Source organism: Orycteropus afer, unplaced genomic scaffold, assembly GCF_000298275.1.
Source record: "Orycteropus afer afer isolate SDZICR_OR568_19922 unplaced genomic scaffold, OryAfe1.0 scaffold00107, whole genome shotgun sequence".
Lineage (NCBI taxonomy): Eukaryota > Metazoa > Chordata > Mammalia > Tubulidentata > Orycteropodidae > Orycteropus > Orycteropus afer.
In genome coordinates, this window is record NW_006921694.1 from 3984117 (window position 1) to 4007842 (window position 23726).

The 23726-nt window shown below is 39.1% G+C and overlaps 1 protein-coding gene across 1 annotated transcript in view; it reads right to left on the reverse strand.

Moving 5' to 3' along the window:
- ARSB (arylsulfatase B) overlaps positions 1-23726 on the reverse strand; it is a 304481-nt gene that overhangs the window by 273763 nt on the left and 6992 nt on the right. The window contains exons 2-3 of the mRNA XM_007943453.2: positions 8496-8682; positions 4050-4240 (exon numbers count right to left, since the gene is read on the reverse strand). Of these exons, the coding sequence (XP_007941644.1) occupies positions 4050-4240; positions 8496-8682 (378 nt within the window). The remainder of the gene's footprint in view (positions 1-4049; positions 4241-8495; positions 8683-23726) is intronic.

The following is a 23726-nucleotide window of genomic DNA, read 5'->3' on the forward strand; positions in this document are numbered from 1 at the left end:
AGAAAGAAGGGCTGCTTATGCACAAGGAGATAGCTCAGGGGGCAGGAGTCCATGGAGGTTTGGACACAGGGAAAAGGTAACTATGGGGAGGAAGTGGGAGGGGAGCTGTTGCATTGTGGTAAACTGTGGTCAATGTCATGAGACAAGTATACCTGAACTGCTGTATGGAAAGTGGATTTGCTCTGTAAATCTCCACCCAAATCACAATTAAAAAAAAAAAAACATATTAAAAAAATAATAATAATAAATAATAAATAAATACAAGCACACTTTTTATCTTTTGTTATTGTTTTTAAACATTGACCAATTGATTCTAAAATTAACATGGAAACACAAAAGGTCTAGAATAGTCAAAGTAATCTTGGGTGTTAAAAAAACAAAGTTAGAGGGCTTATACTACCTGATTATAATGCTCTAGTAAATACTAAATGTTTCACAGGAAGCAGGGCCACTGCAAGAGGTCAGATGTCAAGATGATATTATGGTATCAGCATAAAAAAACAAAAAACAAACTCACTGCCGTCAAATCAGATCCAACTCATAGCAACCCTTTCTTGAGTTTCCAAGGCAGTATCACTACAGAAATAGATTGCATCTTCCTTCCAAGGAGTGGCTGATGGGTTTGAACCACCAGCCTTCTGGTTAGCTGTCAAATGCCTTAGACACTACGCACCAGAGCTCCCGGTACCAGCATAAGGATAGTTAAATAGATAAATGGAACAAAACAAAGAACCCAGAAATTGTTCTTGTTAGGTGCTGTCGAGTTGGTTTCAACTGATAGCAATCCTACATACAACAAAACAAAACACTGCATGGTCTTGTAGCATCCACACAATTTTTGCCATGCTTGGGTCTTGATCATATGCCACTTCCTGAAATGGATGAACATTGACCAATTCTTTTTGATATAGTGACTCTATGTATTCTTTCCATCTTCTTTTGCCCATAGAATCCTTCAATATTGCAATGCAAGGCTTAATTTTTTTCTTCAGTTTTTTCAGCTTGAGAAATGCTGAGCATGTTCTTCCCTTTTGGTTTTCTAACTCCAGGTCTTTACACATTTCATTATAATAATTGACTTTGTCTTCTCAAGCTGCTCTTTGAAATCTTCTGTTCAGCTCTTTTATCTTGTTATTTTTTCCATTTGCCTTAGCTACTCTCCATTCAAGGGCAATTTTCAGTCTCTTCTGACATCCATTTTGGACTTTTCTTCCTTTCCTGTGTTTTTAATGACCTTTTGCTTTTGTCATGGATGATGTTCTTGATGTCATCCCACAATTCCTCTGGTTTTCGGTCACTGGCGTTCAATGCATCAAATCTATTCTTGAGATGGTCTCTAAATTCAGGAGGGATATAATCAAGGACATATTTTGGCTTTCATGGACTTCTTTTAATTGTTTTCAGCGTCAACTTGAATTTGCATACGAGTTGATGGTCTGTTCCACAGTTAGTTCCTGGCCTTGTTTTGGCTAATGATACTGAGCTTTTCCATTGCCTCTTTCCACAGATATAGTTGATCTGATTCTTGTCTACTCAATAAAAAGTCCACATGGATAGTCATCATTTGTGTGATTGAAAAAAGATATTTGTAATGGATAAGTTGTTCATCTTGCAGAATTCTATCATGCAATCTCCAGCATTATTTTTATCACCAAGGCCATATTTTCCAACTACCAGTGATACTTCTTTGTTTCCAACTTTTGTATTCCAATAGCCAGTTATAATCAACACATTTTGACTGCATATTTGGTTAATTTCAGACTGCAGAAGTTGGTGAGAATCTTCAAATTCCCCATCTTTGGCTTTGGTGGTTGGTGAGTAAATTTGAATAATAGTAGTATTAACTGGTCTTCCCTGTAGATGTATGGATATTATCCTATCACTGACAGCATGGTACTTCAGGATAGATCTTGAAACATTCTTTGTGATGATGAATGTCACACCATTCCTCTTCAATTTGTCATTCTCACCATAGTAGATCATATGGTTGTCTGATTCAAAATGGTCAAAACCAGTCCATTTCAGCTCACTAATGCCTAGGATATTGATCTTTATGTGTTCCATTTCATTTTCAACAACTTCCAATTTTCCTAGATTCATACTTCATACAGTCCATGTTACAATTATTAATGGATGTTTGCAGCTGTTCCTTCTTATTTTGAGTCACACCACATCAGTAAAAGGAGGTCTCGAAAGCTGTACTCCATCCACATCATTAGATCACCTCTACTGAGGAGGCAGTTCTTCCTCAGTTGTATTCTAAGTGCCTTCTGACCTATGGGGCTCATTTTCTGGCACAATATTGGACAATGTTTCAGAGCTATTCGTAAAGTTTTCCAGTAATATATCAGAGAGTGTTTCACTGTTATCCATAAGGTTTCCACTGGCCAATTCTTTGAAAAGTATATGGTCCCTCCCTTCTTCTAAGTCTTTCTTAGTCTGGAAGCTCCACTGAAACCTGTCCACCATGGGTGACCCTCCTGGTATTTGAAATACCAGTGGCATAGCCTCCAGCCTCACACTAACATGCAAGCCACCACAGTACAACAAACTGACAGACAAGTGGTGGTATCTGTAGATGAGGTATAGAAAATGATTCTTGCTACATTATTTGTACTTCTTTTAACCAAGAATCATATTAACCACCATGATCATTGACTTTTTTAATCATATTTGTGTGTTCTGACTTACTTTCCTTTAACTCAAATTTATCCTCAAAGTGTGAAAAACATTTCCTTATTAAGGACATATCACTATCAAATAATGTCCCTGAGGACATTCATATTTATGTGTCATCACTTCTGAGGTAGTTCCCATAAGAAAATTTCCAATAATGCATTGTTCATAATTAAGAATAAACCTTCAAAAGTAACTATTCTCAGCAACTTTCTATGTTTTGGTCCAGACTTGTGCTGTCCAAGATGGTAGCACCTAGTTGCAGGTAGCTACTGGACACCTGAAATGCAGATAGTACAAACTGAGATGCTCTGTAAGCATAAAATACACATAAAGCATAAAAACACTTGGAGGAAATGTGAATGTAAAAATATCTTGTTAATACATTTTTATATTTGATTATATGTTGAAATGACAATATTTTGGATATACTGAATTATAAATTTTTTTTTTTTACTTTTTTAATATAGAAAATTTTAAATTACATATGTGAGTTGCATAGTATTTCTATTTGTATATTACTATTCTGGAGCAGTCCTATTCAAACTATAATAAGAATCATCTGAGCACCTTATTAAAATGCACATACTGAATCAGTTAGGTCTGGAATATGCCTTAAGGTTCTGAATTTCTGACAAATTCCCAAGTGATGCTAATTCTGCTGTTCTCCAGACTATAATTTGAGGAGCAAGGGACTAAATGATCTCTCAGGGCCATATCAAATTTATGTTTATATAACAAAGCAAGGATCAACAAACTACTGCCTGTGGGACAGAACTGGCCCACCACCTGTTTCTGTAAATAAAATTTTATTAGAACACAACCACACCCATTTGTTTACATATTATCTATGGCTCCTTTTGCTCTACACTGGCAGAGTTGAGTTGTACTGATAGAGACCTTATGGCCTACAAAGTATAAAAAGTTTACTGCTTTGACTTTAACAGAAAGTTTGCTGTAATAAAGACTCATTCTGTATTAAAACCCATTGTTTAAAAAATAAAATGAAAGAGATATTTTACTAATTTCTTACAGCACATGCACATGATACATAAAACTACATGTGCACTGAAATACTACAGACATGTTATTCCTCAAAGTGTGATCTGGGGACCACTTGCATCAGAATCATCCTAAAGAACTTTCTTTAAAATTCAGATGTATGGATTTCCCCCAGAACTAGTCAATCAGACTCAAAGATGGGTTCCAGGAATCTTCATTGATAACAAGCTTCCCAGGCAGATTCTGATGCACTCTAAAATTTGAACAACTCCCCTAGAATGTGTTAGATTTTTATCTAAAGGACAGTGGTCTTCACTTCAAGAAGTGTTATCTTAACAAGATTTTGATATCAATCAAGAATCATGACATACCTTCTCTGGAGGATGGTTAGCTATGAGGGCTGTAGCCCTTTCCGTAAATATGTTTGTTGAATATATATTTTTATATCCAGCTGCAACTTCTTCACCATCTCGAAAATCAAGAGCACAACGTGTGACATTCAGAGCATCAATTAATGTACAACGCTCATGGGAATAGTAATCTTCACTACCTAGGAGATATCCTGTAACAAGAATGGAAGATGAAAGTAGTCAGCATAGCATAGAACTTGCTAAATGAACTAATGTTTTAGCATTTAATTGCCTAATGGCAATTTATTTCCTATGACAAGCCTAATCAAATGACAAGACTAATCAGAGTACCATTTCTTAACATCTCTAAATTTGATAGTAGATAGAAGGCATTAAAATGTTATTGTATAACATTTCAAATCCTTTCTCACTCAGGTCTTTAGAACATAAGCTATATCATATAACTGTGAAAGCATATGGTTGATTCTAATTAAATAAGCTTTAATAAAGATAAGAGTGCAAATGCAATAGTGATGATACATTTTACTCTTTGAAAGCTATCTAACGGCAAAAACAATATATGGCTAATGTGCATTATTACAGCCTTTTACTATGAGGTGATCATGTAAATAAACACAGGATTCAAACAGTGTTGTTCTTGACATTCTGAGACTGGCTTCAAGGTTATTGATGAAAATAGCTCTAGGAGGAGACATCTTTAATTAGATACTGACACCCACTGGTGGAAGACACAAACCTTCCCAAACAGAGGATCTCCAGACATATTGTAAAAGAATCAAAAGATCAAAGGAAAATGTGGCACTTAAATGATGCTTTTCTACCTACAATGATCTCAATTTCTCTCCAAATGGTATCAACTGTCTAGCCTACCATTCAGACTTAAAAAAACAAGAAAATAGTTTTCTCAACTAATAGCAAATGTTTTGTATTTTCCTAAGTATTAACATAAGCTGTCTTATATAGGGTATGATTCCATTTATATGAAATGTCTGGAACAAGCATCTGTAGAGACAAAACATAGATTAATGATTGCCTGGGCCTAGAAGACTGGGGGAAAATGGGAGTAACTGCTAATGGGTCCAGGCCGTCAATTTTGGGGTGATGAAAATGTTCTAAAATTAGATTGCTGTGATGGTGGCACAATCTTGTGAATTTATTTTAAAACATTGAATTGTACACTTGAATTGAGTATGGTATATAAGGATCTTTGAATGGCACAGTGATTAAAACATTCAGCTGATAACCAAAAAGTCCGCAGTTCAAACCCACCAGAGGCTCTGCAGGAGAAAGATAAGGCAGTCTGCCTCTGTAAAGATTTACAGCTCAGAAACCATATGGGACAGTTCTACTCTGTCCTCAGGGTTGCTATGAGTCAGAATTAACTTGATGGATAGCAATGGGTTTGTTTGTTTTGGTATGGTATATGAATTATATCTCAAGAAAGCTGTCAAAAGGAAGTAAGTTGTGCCAGACTCTTAACTAGTTATCTCCTAACAAATACTCTCACTAACCTAAAAATAAGGATTGATAAAATTGGCCCAGCCCTTTCCATAGTCTTAAACTTTCCCTATAATCACAATTAAGAGTTCTGCATATATAATAAATGAATTCATTTTTAATTAAATGCTCCTTTCCCATGATCCAATAAATTTAAAGTCCTGAGTATAAATAACATCTTGGTTTTACAATAACTTTTTGTGACAATTTTATGCTATGTATAAAAAAGAAACAGAAACATGGTATGTTTGCCTATGAGTATGTAACAGAGAAAAAAATGTATCCATAAAAATAATTTTAGTCATTATATGAAGGAAGGTTGGGCAATCCTACTTCCCTAGTGATACTGCCTCGGAAACCCAAGGAGGGGTCGCTATGAGTTGGGGCCGACTTGACGGCACATAACAACAACAACAACAACATGGGTGATTCTGAGGTCAGGATACCAGGGTTTCCTTTCAGGTTTTTAATAACTGTTGAGTGTTAAACACAAACTCAAACTCACTGCTGTCAAGTTGATTCGACTCCTAGTGACCCCTCCCTGGGTTTCCGAGGTGGTATCTCTATAGAAGTAGATTGCCCAATCTTCCTTCCAAGGAGTGGCTGGTGGGTTTGAACCTCCAGCCTTCTGGTTAGCAGTCAAGTGCCTTAGGCACTATGCTACCAGAGCTCCGCAGAGAGGCTTGAAGTGCCTTAGACACTACGTGGCTGGAGGAAATCCCTTTAGGTTCTTTATCTGTAAAGGTAAACTGTTTTCTGCCATTTGGGAGATTATGTACATAGGATATATCTGACCTAAAAATGTATGAACTAAAAATATTTTAAAATATTACTAGTAAGTGCTGTCCAGAAATAGGAGAACTACATTTACCCAAAACCTGGCTAAACTGATACCAAGCAACCATGTGGAAATCACATAGAGCTTTTTATCATAACAGCAATTCACAAAAAAATTTGAACCGACATGCTGAAGCTGAAGGAGACTCAGCCTATGCTCTTTTGGGGAAAATCAGAAATTATTTTTTGAACAACTAAATCTCTGATTTATTGAACAGCTCTATTAAGAAATAATTCATATACCATACAATTTGCCCATTTAAAATTTACAATTAAAAGGTTTTTAGTGTATTTACAGAGTTGTACACCCATCACCAAAATCATCACCACAGGACATCTAAATTGTAACAGTGTTAATAGCTGCATAGTCATCATACCCTCCTATCTGCAAGTATCTCATTAGTTCACTTCCATATGACTGTGGGGTGTGTCCTATTCATCTCAGTCTTGGGTAGGCTTCTAAATTCTCATAAAAGGATATCATTCCTACCTTCTATTCAACTGAATTTTAAAATATATAAATTGGTTTTTAATAAAAAAAAAAAGTCTGTGCTCTTGTCAGAATATAGATATCGACCTTTTAGTAAAGGTCTAAATGAAAAATTTCAAAGGATGTACAACTTCTTTATTCCTCTAGAATGTCCAAGATGACAAAGAGCTCTTACACCCAAGTCCAATTTTTTTAACTTGTTTGAGGATACAGAGGATATGTCCACATTCATCAGTACCACTGTTAATGGCTACTAGAGGGTCTAGATGGGAGTGGATTACACCCCCTCGGGTCTGATGTCTTTGCATCTTGATTTTAGCCCTTGGATGCAACAAAGCACAGCAGAGCTGCATTCTTGTACTGCATTGATTTGCCCATCATACAGTCCTTTTTACTGAATCAAACTTTGGTGCTTTGGCCCTAGCTTGTATGAAAGAATACCTCAAGAAACATCTACAAGAAAACCACTGTTTGATTACTAAAATGATGTTATTAAGGATGCTGTCCACCTTACCTTTATGAGGACCCAAAGGAGAAATTGCTCTCAGGCCTAAGAGCCAGAAAAATGTCTTACTCTTCATGAACATTTGGTTTTCATTTATCTGATACATAATGTGACCTGATAGACTTTTCCTTTTTTTGCTTTGGACAAATGGAACTCAGAGTTAAATGTGAGGGTTGCCTAGAACCACTTTTTTCTTTTTTGTAATTTAGTACCATATAACTATCCCATCTCTTTCTCTTCACCTGGATTTGATTTTTTATTCTATTTATTTTTAAACTGCTTGTGTTCAATGTGCATCCCTCTTTCAATTGTAAGTAATTAAATGAAAGCTGTAAGTAAATGAGGACAAAAGGTGACAGGTATGTAGGTAGTTAAACAGCTAGACACAAAGAGAGGTCAATATGAAAATAACTTGAGAGAAAGATATATTGCTACTGGCAAATATGTTGCTAATTAGGACAGATTATAACAGATTTGAAGAGGGCAAATTTTAAAACAAACTTCAGGTTTTATATGTATTTTTAGAGGGCTATCAAGACCATTAAATATTCCTTATTATCCTTCCTTTTACCATTTGCTACTTAACCTTCCCATTTTATTTTTGATCTATTTTTTGCAATCCAGTGATTTCAAAAATAGATCTCACAGATGGGGAGAAAGAAGCCAATGGAAAAGAGACTTCCCGCACTACTCCAAGAAGAAAAAAACAAAACGATGAATACAGTGTGTAGGGAAAAATATACTGAACATTTGCGGGGGAAGGGGAGCTCTCTTGTGTTGAGTTCCACTAAGAATTAAGAAAAAAAATGAACCCGCACCCCCTTTTGGTAATAAGGTTCTCTGAGAGTACCTGGTCTCTGATGTGGAGGTAGTAACTTCTTCTAAGGCCCCAAGGTGGCATTTAGCAAAGGTAATCGCCTTCCTGTGGGCTCTTGAACATCATGTGCTTAGCACAGAGCCATATTTAAGGAGGTAACACTATATAGTGGCTCCACAGTGGTGCTGACTGATTCACTGTGTTCAAGTTTCCAGTTATTTCATTTGATTACACTTGGGTGTGTTTTATGAGATGGCTGCAGTTAGTCTGCGTCATTAAAGAAACATGCATTTCCATTACCAAAGTAGGTATCAAATCCTCGGCGGGTTGGAAGGCATTCTTTCCGGTACATTCCCAGGTGCCATTTTCCAACCATGTGGGTAGTATAGCCTGCTTCTTTTAGAAACTGGGGCAGGAGTTTTTCATCCAGAGGAACACAGTTGGGCTGACAGGGCCAGATTATTTGGTGCTGTAAACCTGTGTGGATCTTAAAGAGAGAAACATAAAATTATAGATTAATGATGAGGAAACATTCTGAACAAGCAGAAAAAAATGGCTGCCTAATTTATTGCACATATTTGTAGACCTGGATGTTTAACTCTATTCTTATACTGGCTTAAAGATATTTCTGACAGGCAGTTTACTCACATGATCCAATGAGGTAACAGACATAAATGGGATCTGAAAAATGAATAGTATTCTAACAAATATTTATCAAGGCATTATGTTAGAAACTATTACCTTAAGTTTTCACTTTCTATCTCAAAAAAAGCCACAATATGAGGTGTGGATTTATCATGGAAAATGTGTCCCAATTCCTGTGTACATAAGAAGTTGGCATTTGACTAGAAGCAGCTGCTGTTATCATTAAATATTTGGGTTTTTTTAAGAGTTATTTAATAATCTAATGAAACTGATGATTCATGTTTCTTATTATACTTATTAAATAAACCATAATCTCAAAAAGAATGACCAATTTTTCTTTACACCACGCCCTTAAAAAAAAAAAAAAAAACTACAATTATAAAGGGAAAAACTCTTCCATTCCGTCTGTGGTTAAATAAAACCAAAACATCCATGTAACAACCACTTGTTGAGTTTTACTATAATATTAAAATAGAATATGTACAAGTGTATGAAAAGGCTATTAAAATATATCTCCTTTTTCCAACTATATATCTTTATGAAACCAGATTTTCATCATAAACTTCAATCAAAAGAATATATCCCAACATTGAATGCAAAAGCACGTGTAACAATCTAGCTATCTTCTACTAACAAAGGAAATTTTAAAAAATGTAAAGCAATGTCACTCTTCTAATATTTTTGCTTTGAAAAATAATATTATTTTTCATAATCTATGTTAATGTGTAATGGGTTTATTATTGCTGCTTTTATTTCAATTGATAAAAATTATTTTAAAATATGTCAATTTTAATTTCTAGTATGCTAAATATTGACAGGCATACACCACAAAACGAGAAGCTCTTCGAGGTCCTCAATAATTAAGAGTACAAAGAGTTCCTAAGACCAAAAAAGCTTTAGAAGTTGTGAAATAATGTCAGATAGTGATAATTATTATGAAGAAAAATTAAGTATGGGAGCAAGATAGTGACAAAGGTGAGAATTTAAATAGCATGGCAAAAGAAAACCTCTCTGCAGAGGAGATATTTGAGCAGTAACCTACATAAAGTGAAAAGTAAGCCTTACAAAACCGCAGAGGAAGAGCAATCTAGGCATAAGGAGCGAAAAGTGCAAAGGGCCTGAGACCTGAACATGTTGGTATGTTTAAGGGCTAGCTTGGGATCAGTGTGGCCTTTGTCACAGGCCTTATGTTGATGGATGCCACTGAACACCCTGCTGGTGTACAATGTTGTGCTCCATCTAGCATTAGACCAGGGGGCCTCCCTCCTTGCTTGCTGAGCCCCTCCCTTCCTTAAACTTGACACTTTGTCCTTGCTCAGCCATATTGGTGCTCTTATTTTTTTGAAGCAGAGCTGGGAGATTCCATTCAACTCTGCACTGGACACTGCTGATTTCTCTAGAAAATCAGGATATGTGGCTATCAAAGGCTGAGAGTTCTAGTTCTCAACCCACATCACAACTCTCTGGTCCCTTCATCAGCTGTGAGGTGAGATGCAAGTAATTTGTTATTCACTCACTCACTGCCTTCGCTGTTGAGTAGGATCCGACTCATGGCAACCCCTCCTTGGGTTTCTGAGGCGGTATCTCTACGGAATTAGATTGCCCAACCTTCCTTCCGAGGAGTGGCTGGTGGGTTTAAACCACCAGCCTTCTGGTTAGCAGTCAAATGCCTTAGGCACTATGCTGCCAGAGCTCCCTAATAATGGTGAAAATGTGTTTGCAAATGATTTAATTTCTTTCACATTTAAAGCAGATTCCCTGGGTGGTGCAAACTATTCATGTGCTCAGCAGCTAACCAAAGGGTTGGTCATTTGAGTCTACCCAGAGATGCCTCAGAAGAAAGGCCTGGCAATCTACTTGAAGTATTTACTGATGAAGATTAAAGGCTACAGTCTACAGTATAGATTACACTCTAACACAAAGAAAATGAAAACCCTCACAACTGGACCAATAAGCAGCATCACAAAAATGGAGAAAAGATTGAAGTTGTCAAAGATTTCATATTACTTGGTTCCACAATCAACACCAATGGAAGCAGCAGTCAAAATATCAGACATGTATTGCCCTGGGAAAGTGTGCTGCAAAAGACCTCTTTCAAGTGCTAAACAGCAAAGATCTCTTTGAAGGCTAAGATGCACCGAACCTAAGCCATCGTGTTTTCAATCACCTCATATGCATGTGAGAGCTGGGCAATGAATAAGGAAAACCGAAGAAGAGTTGATGCTTTTGAGTTGTGGTGTTGGCGAAGAATACTGAACGTACCATGGACTGCCAAAAGAACAAACAAATCTGCCCTGGAAGAAGTGCAGCCAGAATGCTCCTTGGAAGCAAAATGGTGGCTAGACTTTGTCTGATCTACTTTGGTCATGTTGTCAGAAGGGATCATTCCCTGGAGAAAGATATCAAGCTTGGTGTTCTGGTTACTTGGTGCCACTCTGACAAGAAATATACCACAAATGGGATGGCCTTAACAAACAGGAGTTTAGTCTTACAATTTGGAGGCTTTAAGTCCAAGTTCAAAGTGCCAGGCTCTAGGGGCTTGGTGAAAGCCCCTCAACCTTGGGGTCCAGCTCTGCCTCCTACTCCTGGCCCACTGGAGCTAGAGGCATTTCTTCTTCACTCAGACAGCTGCTGGCTGCTGAGGCTGAGAAGCCCAAGGTTGACAAGTAAAAAGGCACAGTCCTGATGTTACCAAATCACACAGCAGACCATTAACTTAAGTCCACTGTAAGTCCCAAGGTCGGCAGAGCATAGCAGGCTGCTGAGCATGACATGGCTACATGCAGGGTCCAAGCATGCCAAAGGCTAGAGACCATTCTCAAAGCTTCTCCTTATATACAGGACGCAGACCACATACCCAAAGGCAGCTACTCAGCTGCTCATAGTAGATTCCACCATGGAGTTGATTACCAGTCTCATCATGGGGAATACTACATCCAGCTGCCCAGCCACTCAACCAGGCCTAGCCAAGTTGACATACAAACATAACCATCACACTTGGTAAAATGGAAGGTCAACAAAAAAGGGAAAAGCCCTTAACAAGACGGATTGACAAAGTAGCTGCAATGAGGGGCTCAAGTACATACAGCAGGGATTGTGTGGCTGGCACAGGACCAGGCAGTGTTTTGTTCTGTTGTACACAGGATCGCTATCAGTCAGAGCTAAGTGGATGGCTAAGTTAACAACAACATTGCTTGATTTCTTATCTTTCCACATCTTCTTTAAAGAACCACACGGAATATCTTAAATGTTAAACAAAAGTGAGTATATTTGAGGGTAATGGTTAAGTTTGCTATCTTGATTGTGATGATGGCTTCATGGGTATATACCTATGTCAAATCTGATCCAATTTTATACTTGAAATGTGTATACTTCATTATATGCCAAGTTACCTCAATATCAAAAATAAAAACAAAAAACCTCACTGTCATCAAGTAGATTCCAACTTACAGTGATCCCCATTGGGTTTCCAAGGCTGTAAATCTTTATGGAAGCAAACTGCCTCATCTTTCTTCTGCAGAGCAGCTGGTAGGTTAAAACCACCAACCTTTGGATTAACAGCCAAATGCCTAACCACTACACCACCAGAGCCCCTTTATACCTCACTACAGCTGTTTTTTCAATTAAAGTGAGTTCAAGTTATCTATTAAGATATTTCTGCCTCTCCTAGAAATAACCGGACACACACATTGTGATACATGCTAGATGCCTTCAGTTGCCCTCCAAGTCCACTCTCTGCCTTCTCCAATCTGTTCTCTACTCTGTGAGGCTGACCTATGTGGACCAAATCAAAGGGCTCTTGTGTTTCTGGCTTCTGATTGGGCTCAGCCAATAGGGAGTCCAGGCAGGAGATTTGAGAGAAGATAGAGCGTAAGTGGCCTGGGCCAGGCTATGTCTCTCCAGTGAGGATCACTCTGAGGACAGCCTTCTCTACGTCACTCTCTCCTTCTAGATTCTTTCTGGCCACTGCCCCTTCTACTCCTTTCTGGTCTAGGGGTAGTAACTTCTCCAATGTGTTAGTGGATGAAGAAGGTTCCCTGCCCTCCCCTCCCCCACATTCACACCTTTTAAAATGTTGTTTGTTGTTGTTATTTGCTGTCCAGTCGGACCCAACTCATAGCAACACTCCTTGGGTTTCCGAGGTGGTATCACTACGGAAGTATATTGCCCAACCTTCCTTCCGAGGAGTGGCTGGTGTGTTTGAACCGCCAGCCTTCTGGTTAGCAGTCAGTTTCCTCAGGCACTAAATACACCCTCCCTAAATTATCCTGGGAGCTCTGGTGGCATGTGGTTCAAACCCACCAGTCACTCCTCAGAAGAAAGTTTGGGCAATCTACGTCCATAGCAATACTGCCTCGGAAACCCAAGGAGGGGATCCAACTCAATAGCAACCCAAGGAGTAGGATCCAAATCGATAGCAGTGAGTAAATTATCCTAGTTTGAATGCTCCATCTGTTTCATTAAAGAACCAGCTGGGACCCTGAATGATACAGATGTCACAATATCCAGGTAGGGAAAACTTGTTCTCAACCAAGAAATATCTATATAAGGATACCTCCCCCCAACACACACACACACCAGCACACACACATACACAAATCAAAGAACGGTTCTGTGGTTAATACAAGAAGTTTACCTCAATAGAAAATTGATCCCAGGCTCAAAAACTTCATAATATATACTAATAGGCAAAAGAGTAAGATGGGTAAAGAGAAAGACAATATTTTTCTGGACTCCAAAAGGCCTTGTGGAGATAAATGTCAAGTACAATTTATTTAAAATGGAAAGCTCATCCATCACATGCGGAGATTTAACTCTGATCACTAGAAAGCACTGCCAAGGGAAGGGATGCTCTCTGCTTGGCTTTTCCTGAGCCATGGGCACCAAGCCAGGTGGTCAGCTGAAGACTGCCTCCATTATCTGCAATTGTATGGAGCAGGGAATTCGTTCTTTGCAGTTCCTGAGAATTTATTTGATACAGCACTTTTACGACATTCTTGGGGAAGTAGAAGCCAAACTCTGGATGGCTGCCAAAAACTTGTTTTTGGTCTGTTTAAACACTGTTTGATGTAAGGAAGCTGTAATGTGTAGAGAAGCAGTAAACAGGCAAATGCCAAGTTGGTTCCAACCCAGCACTTTAGTTTAGCACAGAGCTTTAGAGCTACAGCATGCTTCACGGAGCAGGAAAGTATATTTAAACAGGGCACCAACTGGAATCCAAAGAAAGAAATAAGAATGCTAAGCTTCAACTACAGAGTCCCCTTGTAAGTACAAGAGATGCAAAAACAATTCCATTTTAACACATACCTATAATGTCCAGAGAATATATGAGATGCAGAAACTCCTATATAGAATATATGAAAGTCCATTGGGGTTACCATGTGCAGCTGTCTCTCCTCTTTCTTCATCAATCTGAACCCTCTCTCAACAAACAACATCTCCTAAGATTGCATTTGACTGTCAAGGATTCCCTCTACAAAGTCAAAGAGATTGCAAAGCACAGTAAAGGAACCTGCTTGTCTCTGAAGTCTTTCTGTGAGATAACTGATGAGAAATCCTTGTTTTCATATTCATGCTCTGGTGGCATAGTGGGTAAGACATTTGGCTACTAACCAAAAGGTCAGTGGTTCAAACCCACCACCTGCTCCTTGGGAGAAAGATGAGGCATTCTACTTTTGTAAAGATTTATAGCTTTGGAAACCCAGTGGGGATTGCTATGAATCAAAATCAACTCAAAAGCAGTAAGTTTAGTTTTTAGTTTGGTTTACTGCACATAACAGTATATTTGATCCTGTGAGTTATTCTTTCCTGTGGAAATCAACTAAGAGTATAGTCTCATGAGTTTAAAAGAGAAACACCAACTTAGAGAGAGTAGAGAAGGGTAGCTCCCACACCAGAACCTCTTACAATCCCCCTTGAAGAAGGTCCAGGAAGTCTATTTGTTACCTATTCAAGAGCTCAGAGTACAAAATTTCAGCTATACTTTATAATAAACTTTCCCAGGGGCTAGGTGAACCACTGCTACCTATATGGCAATAAATGCTATTTCTCTCTTAACTGCAACAGCGTAGAGGTAATACCCAGATGAACAGAAGGAAAGACTAGGTCCTGTCAATCTATTGTGTGCTAGATGAACACGGCCTTCAATACAACGTATTTGCCCAACACCTCCTGCTCTAGTACTTGAATGGGCAGCTCCACTCCCCCACCTTGCATACCAGAAGTCTAGAGGGACACTTCATGCTGGAACACAATCCCAGAGCAGGCTGGTGGCCAGCCAGGAATTCAGAGTTTCTAGCATTTGGCTTGGACAGTACACTCCAGGTCTGAACCATGGTCAAGTACCACTCATGCCACACTAGGGTTTATTTCTAGAGGTGCCCCACAGAAGAACAAATGGACAGTGGAAAATGTGCTCCCTCCCCCTTTTTTAAGCCTTCTAAAAGCAGTCAGCTGTGCACGCTGCGGAAGCCAAGAGCTACAGAACACACATTATGTGTGCTGGGAGCCTGGGCTTGCCATCTGGCCTGGGCTTGTGGTACTCAGGCTGCAGAACTGCCTGGTGTCGCTGACAGTTTTAAGGGTCTCTTTATTTTGGTGTTGATTAGTAAGAGTGCAGATTGCTGACTAAACCCACCAAAGGGATGCTGTTTGTAAAAACAATAAACAAACTAGGAATTGTTTCAGTGCCTGCTGCTGTTTAAATTATAAATCCAACTGAAAGCTCACAATGAAAGGGAAGGGGAATATGAAGAAAGCTGAGCTGCAGTAAGGTGGTATGTTCAAGGAAAGAAAAACAAAAGACAATGGGCAAACTCAGAGAGCAACAACTTTTGTTCAAAGTAATTCTTCAAATAACAAACTTCTTAAATCAGTCAACAACAAACTCCCACAGGTGAACAGTCATACTCCACCCCAAATTTATTACAATTATTTGGGAAGTAAAATATATATATATAATAGAATTGCTCCTTTAAAATATCTTTAATGTATGCAGCCTCCAGAATCCCCTTGCCTTCTGGGAAAGTGTATCTTGGCTCTAACTAGTCTTGGGAAGGACACTGGGCTTAGCAAAATCAAAAGATACGTGCGTCTCCAGGGCTCCCTGAGGTGCAGCATGGACGTGTTTTATTTGGAAGCTGTCATGGATTCAATTATGTTCCCAAAAAGTATCTACTGTGAATCCTTATCCTTATGCCTATGGTTATAATTCCATTTGGGAATGCATTCTCTTTGTTATGTAAATGAGGCAGGATTCGTGTAGAGTCCATCTTGACTCAGTATCTTTTGAGATATAAAAGAGATTAAACAAGAAAGCAGAGCAGAGAAGGGATAAGATAGGTGCCAAACAGATGGAGATCTCCAAAGAACTAGGAAGCAGAAGCTTAAGAGACAAGGACATCCTTGAGAGCTGACATAGAGAGAAAGCTTTCCCCTAAGCTGAAGTCTTATAGCCTTCTAAACTATAAATTTCTGTTTGAGAAACCAATCCACTTGTGGTATTTCTGTTTTGGCAGCACTAGATAGATAACTAAGACAGAAGCCACCTTGCCTGTCACTAGGGAGCTACTGCATCCTTTGTTTCTCCCTCTAAATGAGCACAGGAACAAAGACTGGCAAGTGTTTTTTCTTCAGAGGCACCTCTGGGCTGCATGCTTCTCTTCATCCTCATTCCCAGATGCATTTGCCAGGGGGTCCTAGGAACACTCCCAATTTGCAAACCCACCTCTCCCAGCTCCTCACTTCTCTTTGTGGTTGTTGTTGTCAGTTGCCATTGGGTCAGCCCTGACTCATGGCAATCCCTTGTACAACAGAATGAAATGTGACCTAGATGCACAAATGGTTGCAGATCAGACCATTGTGATTGCTAGGATTTTCACTGGCTGATTTTTGAAAGTAGGTTTTCCTAGTTCATCATAGTCTAGATGTTCCACTGAAACCTGTCCAGCATCATAGCAACATTCAAGCCACTAGAGAGAGTGGCTGCATATAAGATGCATTGGCCAGAAATCAAACCAGGATCTCCCACATGGCAAGCAAGAATTCTGCAACTGAGCCACCCATGTTCTCATCACTTCTTTTTACCCTACTTATAATTTTAGAGCCCAAGCAGAAATGACTGCTAGCAGGAGTCCCTTGAGAGGCAAACATGTGGCAGAATGATGAAGAGGTGGGCAGCACACTGAGGGCGGTGAGGAAAAGCAGCAGGGAGGTGAGGACATCCTCAGGCAGAATGCCTTCCTCTCGCCAGGGCACAGCATGCCATGTCCTACCCTGTCTGCCACCATGGGTTATGCCCGCTCACATTCTTGAAGCAAACTTGGGAAAATCAGAAATCACCCGTGATGTTCCTGCACAGCTTCCCTCCCATATTTCTTGCCCAGAGTTCTGCTTTGGGGGGTGAGTGAAAAGCCTTGAAAGTGTCTTGTCTGTTTACCAAAGTGATTAAGAAAAATAGAGCTTGGGTCCCTTAAGAATAAAACCTTGGAGTCATCTTTCATCACTTCTATTCTCTGCCAAGGTTTATGGAGTTCTGGTGGAATGGCCTCCCTAGTCCCAAAGGTAAGAACATCACAGTGGAAAAGTTACTTTTCTTTACTTTTTTTTTCCAGAAGGAAATGTTTCCACTAACCTACCATTTTTGTAACCTCTTGATCTTTTTTATTTTTTGAAAAAAAAAAAAAAAAAAGAAAGAAAGAAAGAAACAGGGAACTAGAGACAACAGGTCAACCCTGAGAAGTTTAGTTAAGAGAGTGAGCTCTTTGAAGAAATGCTCCTGTGTTAAGCTGTCAGCTGTTCAACACTGAGTGCTACCCTATGCCAGAAATAAGCAAGGGAATCAAATGGAGAAGTCAGACCTGAGAACAAATAATCATAATCAAAATGCCTAAATTGAGTTACAGGAATACAGAGGCAGAATGAATATTTTGAATTAAATAAGGTCAATTTGCGAACTTGAAAATTTAGTATTTTCAAGTCTTCTTTCTGAACTGAAGACAGTATACAAATTCCATTAGAAAAGCTGAAAGACTTTAGAATTATTTTTTTTAATCCTAAGATTTTAAATAAGGTGAAAATAAATACAAAATCTATTTGCTTCTATACACATACAATGACTCTAAAGGATATCAAGGTACTAATAAAAGAGGGACTACCTATGAGAAAATGAGCCCTGGTGGTACAGTGGGTAAGCACTTGGCTGCTAATTAAAAGGAAGACAGTTCGAACCCACCAGCCGCTCTGCAGGGAAAAGATGTGGCAATCTTATTCCATGGATTTGAGATAGGCAGGGAATCGGGCTAGCCAGGTCAAACAGCCCCCTGACTCAATACGCTTGGAACTGAAGCCTAGTACAGACCACCACAGGAGCTCTGGTAGCAACATTCAAGCCTCCAGAAACAGTGCCTAAGGCACTTGACTGCTAACCAGAAGGCTGGTGGTTCAAACCCACCAGCCATTCCTCGGAAGGAAGGGTGGGCAATCTACTTCCGTAGTGATACTGCCTCGGAAAACCAAGGAGGGGTTGCTATGAGTCAGGTCTGACTCGATGGCACACAACAACAACATTTTCCCTTTCTTGAAAAAAACAAAAACAACAACATCAAAAAAACCTAAGCTTATTTTTGAGATTGTCCCCTTGAAATACATTCACAAATTTCAAATATAAAAGGTTTGGAAAGAAATATTTAGTAAAATAATTATATTTTCACCCTGTCTGCAGCTCACCTTCTCATACCAAAAACCAAACCAAACTCACTGTCATCCAGTCCACTGAGTCTCACAGCAACCCCTCCTTGGGTTTCCAAGGGGATATCACCACAGAAGTAGATCGCCCAATCTTCCTTCTGAGGAGTGGCTGGTGGGTTTGAACCACCAGCCTCCTGGTTAGCAGTCAAATGCCTTAGGCACTATGCTACCAGAGCTCCTGACCTTCTCATAGGTAAAACAAAAAACAAACCTGTTGCCATTGAGTTGATTCCAGCCCACTGTGACCCTATACCAAAACAAAACCAAACTCATTGCCATCAAGTCAATTCTGACTCATAGCAACCCCATTGGGGCCGTTTTCTCTGTGGTAGCATAGAGGTTAAGGCATTTGGTGCTGACCAGACGGTCAGGAGTACAAACCCACCAGCCGCTCCATGGAAGGAAGATGGGGTAAGCTAATTCCATAAAGATTTACTGCCTTGGAAACCCAATGGGGGTTGCTATGAGTTGGAATCAACTCAATGGCAGTGAGTTTGGTTTTTTGGTTTATGAAGGGTCTTAGGTAGGTCTAACACATTATCTTTATTCAAAGAATAGGTGGGGATTTCTGGGAAAAATGTGGGGTTATGAAAATCAGGGGCATATGCAGGAGATAGCCAAGATGGAGTCGAATCCGACTCATAGTAACTCCTCCTTGGGTTTCTGAGGCGGTATCACTAAAGAAGTAGATTGCCCAATCTTCCTTCCGAGGAGTGGCTGGTGGGTTAGAACCATCGGCCTTCTGGTTAGCTGTCAGATGCCTTAGGCACTATGCCACCAGCTTTTTTAGGGGTTTATATATCCCAAATATGTCATCTGCAAATAGAAATAGTTTTACTTCTTTCTTTCCAATCTTTCTGCTTTGTATTTAATTTTCTTCCTAATTGTCCTCACTAGAACCTCCAAGACAATGTTGAACAGAAATGGTAAGAGCAGACATCCTTGTCTTGTTTCTTATCTTAGGGGGAAAGCTTTCAGTCTATCATCATTAAGTGTAGTGCATTCATTCATTCGTTCCTGCATTTAACAAATATTTATTGAGCAACTACTTATGCTAGGCATTGTGCTGTCCTCTGAGGATGATAGTAGTAAACACAGAAAACAAGGAACCTACTTTTCTGCTGTCTGTAATCTGGGTGGGAGGGGTAGGGAATAAACAAATGAATAAATAAGGTGATTCCGAGAGCATAAATGTAGAGAAGAAAATTAAGATGAATAATGTGGCAGTGACTCAGGCTGGTGTCTGAGGAGGTGATATGAGTTGAGGCCTTAAGGAAGAGAAGGAGTCAGCCATGTAAAGATCCTGGGGAAGAGAGCTTAAACAGGTGAGAACAGCAAAAGCAAAGATCCTGAGTCTGGAATGAGCTTATGTTAAGAATGAGGAAAGGCCAGTGTGGCTGGGGCTGAGTGAATGAGGGTGTGAGGATCATGCAGTGAGCTTACAGAGGGAGGCAGGGTCTCCCAGACTTAATGTTGCCTGCCTGCTTGTGATAAAAGATTGAAAATTCAACTCTTTTCATTTCTTTTTCATAGGAAGGTTACACTGAAGCTGTTATATACTAAAGAATGTTTCTGATCTAGCAATACACTAAATGTATATCTTTTAAAGAGCAACTGAAAAGCGTCATGTGACATTCTCTCTATACATGTCATTCTGGTTAAAATTAAATTTTCTATTTTCCCTTTGGCCCTCGGGGATGGCCTTGGGGCCTACAGCAGTCACCTGCCAAGCGCATGGCTGGCAGTTCAAACCCACCAGCTGCTCCCCGCCAGGTAGACCAGGCTGTCTCTTTAGGAGTTCTGGTAGCATAGTGCCTAAGGCACTTGACTGTCAACCAGAAGGCTGGTGGTTCTAACCCACCAGCCACTCCTTGGAAGGAAAGTTGGGCAATCTACTTCTGTAGTGACACCACCTTGGAAACACAAGGAGGAATCAATCACTATGAGTCGGATTCAACTTGGCAGCAGTGAGTTTGGTTTGGTTTGAAGTAGCCACAAAACAAAAACCTATTAGAACTAATAAATACATTAGTTAAAAAAAACTATTAGAATTAATAATTGCAGGATACAAGATCAATGTTGGAATAACTGTTGTACTTCTATACAACTTTATAGCAATAAAAAATCCACAATGAAATTAAGAAAATTCTTCCATGTCCAGTAACATTAAAATGAATAAAATACGTAGGAATAAATTTAACAAAAAAAAGCACAAGACTTGTATACTAAAAACTACAAGACACTGAAAGAAAGTAAAGTAGATCTAACTAAATGGAAAGAAATTTCATGTTTCTAGATTGGAAGACTTAATACTGTTAAGATAGTAATACTCCCCAACTTAATCTACAGATTCAATATAATCCCTTTCAAAATATCAATGCCTTTTTTACAGAAATGGACAAGTCTCCCCAAAATTCATATGGAAACGCAAGGGACCCAGATAGTGAAAAACAATCTTGAAAACAAAGACGAAAGATGGACGGCTGAAACTTTTGATTTCAAAACCTACTACAAGGCTACAATAATCAAGACAACGTCAAAAGCCAAAAACAAAACCCACTGCCATCGAGTCGATTCTGACTCATGGCGACCCTATAGGACAGAGTAGAACTGCCCCATAGGGTTTCCACGGCTATAATACTTGATGGAAGTAGACTGCCTCATCTTTCTCCTGTGGTGTGGCTGGTGGCTTTGAACTACTAATCTTCTAGTTAGCAGCCAAACGCTTTAACCACAATGCCACCGGAGCTCTTTAGACAATGTAATACTAGTATAAGGATAGACAATTAAATAGAATTGAGAGTTCATAAATAAACACATACATTTATGGTCAACTGATTTTCAACAAGGCTGTCAAGGTCATTCAATGAGGAAAGAAAAGTCTTTTCAACAAATGGTGTCGGAAAACTGAATATCTACATGCAAAAGGATGAAGTGGAATCCCTACCTCACCTCAGATACAAAAATTAACTCAAAATGGATCAAAGTTCTAAAGCAAGAGCTAAAACTCCAAAACAGTAGAAGAAAACATAGGTGTAAATCTTTGAGACCATGTATTAGGCAATGCTGTTGTTATGTGCCATTGAGTCAGAACCCACTGATACCACAGCTCCTGTATAAGGCAATAGTTTCATAGACATGACACCAAAATCACAAGCAATCAAAGGAAAAATAAATAAGTAAATAGGGCTTCATGAAAATTAAAAGCTTTTGTGCTTCAGAGAATACTATAAAGAAAGTGAAAAGACAATCCAATTTGAAAAAAAGAAAAAAAAAATATTTGCAAGTCATACATTTGTAAAGATCTGTGGTTAGGTGCCATCGAGTTGGTCTCAACTCATAGCAACCCTAAGTACAACAGAATAAAACTCAACATGGTCCTGCACCATCCTCACAACCAGTGCTATGTCTGAGCCCATTGCTGCAGCCATTTTGTCAGTCCATCTCCTTGATGGTCTTCCTCTTTTTCACTGACTCTACTTTATCAAGCATGATGTCACTGAATTGTATATTTTAAGATGGTGAATTTTATGGTATGTGAATTACACATCAAAAAAGAATATAGAGGAAAAAGTATTATCATATATTTCTTGTGGATGTATAAACTGGCACAATCTTATGAAGTGCAATTTTGCAGTATCTACCAAAATTATAGGGAGCTCTGGTAGCGTAGTACCTAAGGCATTTGATTGCTAACCAGAAGGCTGGCGGTTCAAACACTCTAGCCACTCCTTGGAAGGAAGGTTGGGCAATCTACTTCCGTAGTGATACTGCCCCGGAAACCCAAGGAGGGGTCACTATGAGTCGGATTTGACTCCATGGCAGTGAGTTTTGATCAAAATTACAAGTACATTTACCCTTAATTTTTTAAAAAACTTTTCTACATATATGTTCAAACATGTATAAAATGATATATCTATAGCAGTATTATTTGATATAGCAAAAGACTGGAAACAACCTATGTGTTCACCAATAGGTGACTGGTTGAATAAATTATGACATAACCACTCAATGAAATATTATGAAGTCATAAAAATAAATGTGGATGCTCATTATGTAACAATATTAAATGATTTCAAATATTAAGTTAAAAAACTACAAGGTGCAAAAGAGCGTGAAGAGTATGGTACTATTCATATAAAAAAGTGAAGAAAGGAATACATATGTGTCCGCTGGTTTATGCATAAAGTAAGTTTGGAATTTTATATACAAAACTGATAGCATTATTTGATTCCTGGATTTCTGAAGAATGGGAGGGAGATTTTCAATGTAAGCCCCTTTGTAACTTCAGAATTTTTGAACTCTGTGAATATATTTCACATAAATAAAATACAGATTTTGTTTTTTACAGGATTCATGTCAAGTGAATGTGGAAAGAACATTAACCTGAGAGTATGTTGTTGTTAGGTGCCGTCGAGTCATTTCCAACTCATAGCGACCCCATGCACAACAGAACAAAACACCGCCCGATCCCATGCCAGCTCCATGATCCTTGCTATACTTGAGCCCATTGTTGCAGCCACCGTGTCAATCCATCTCGTCGAAGGCCTTCCCCTCTTTTGTTGACCCTCCACTTTACCAAGCATGACATCCTTCTCCAGGGAATGGTCCCCTCTGACAACATGACCAAAGTAGGTGAGATGAAGTCTGGCCATTCTCGCTTCCAAGGAGCATCTCAGCTGCACTTTCTCCAGGACAGATCTGTTAGTTCTTTTGGCAGTCCATGTTACCTTCAGCACTCTTCACCAGCACCACAACTCAAAAGCATCAATTCTTCTTCGGTCTTCCTTATTCATTGTCCAGCTCTCACATGCATACAAGGTGATTGGAAATATCATGGCTTGTGTCAGGCGCACGTTAGTCCTCAAGGAGACATCCTTGCTCCTCAGCACTTGAAAGAGTTCCTTCGCAGCCTACCTGTCCAGTGCTACACATCGTCTAATGTCCTGACTGCTGCTTCCATTGGTGTTGATTATGGAACCAAGTAATAGGAAATCTTTGACAACTTCAATCCTTTCTCCATTTATCGCGATGCTGCTTATTGGTCCAGTTGTAAGGATTTTTGTCTTCTTTATACTGAGATGTAATCCATACTGCAGACTGTGTTCCTCAATCTTCATCAGTAAGTGCCTCAAGTCA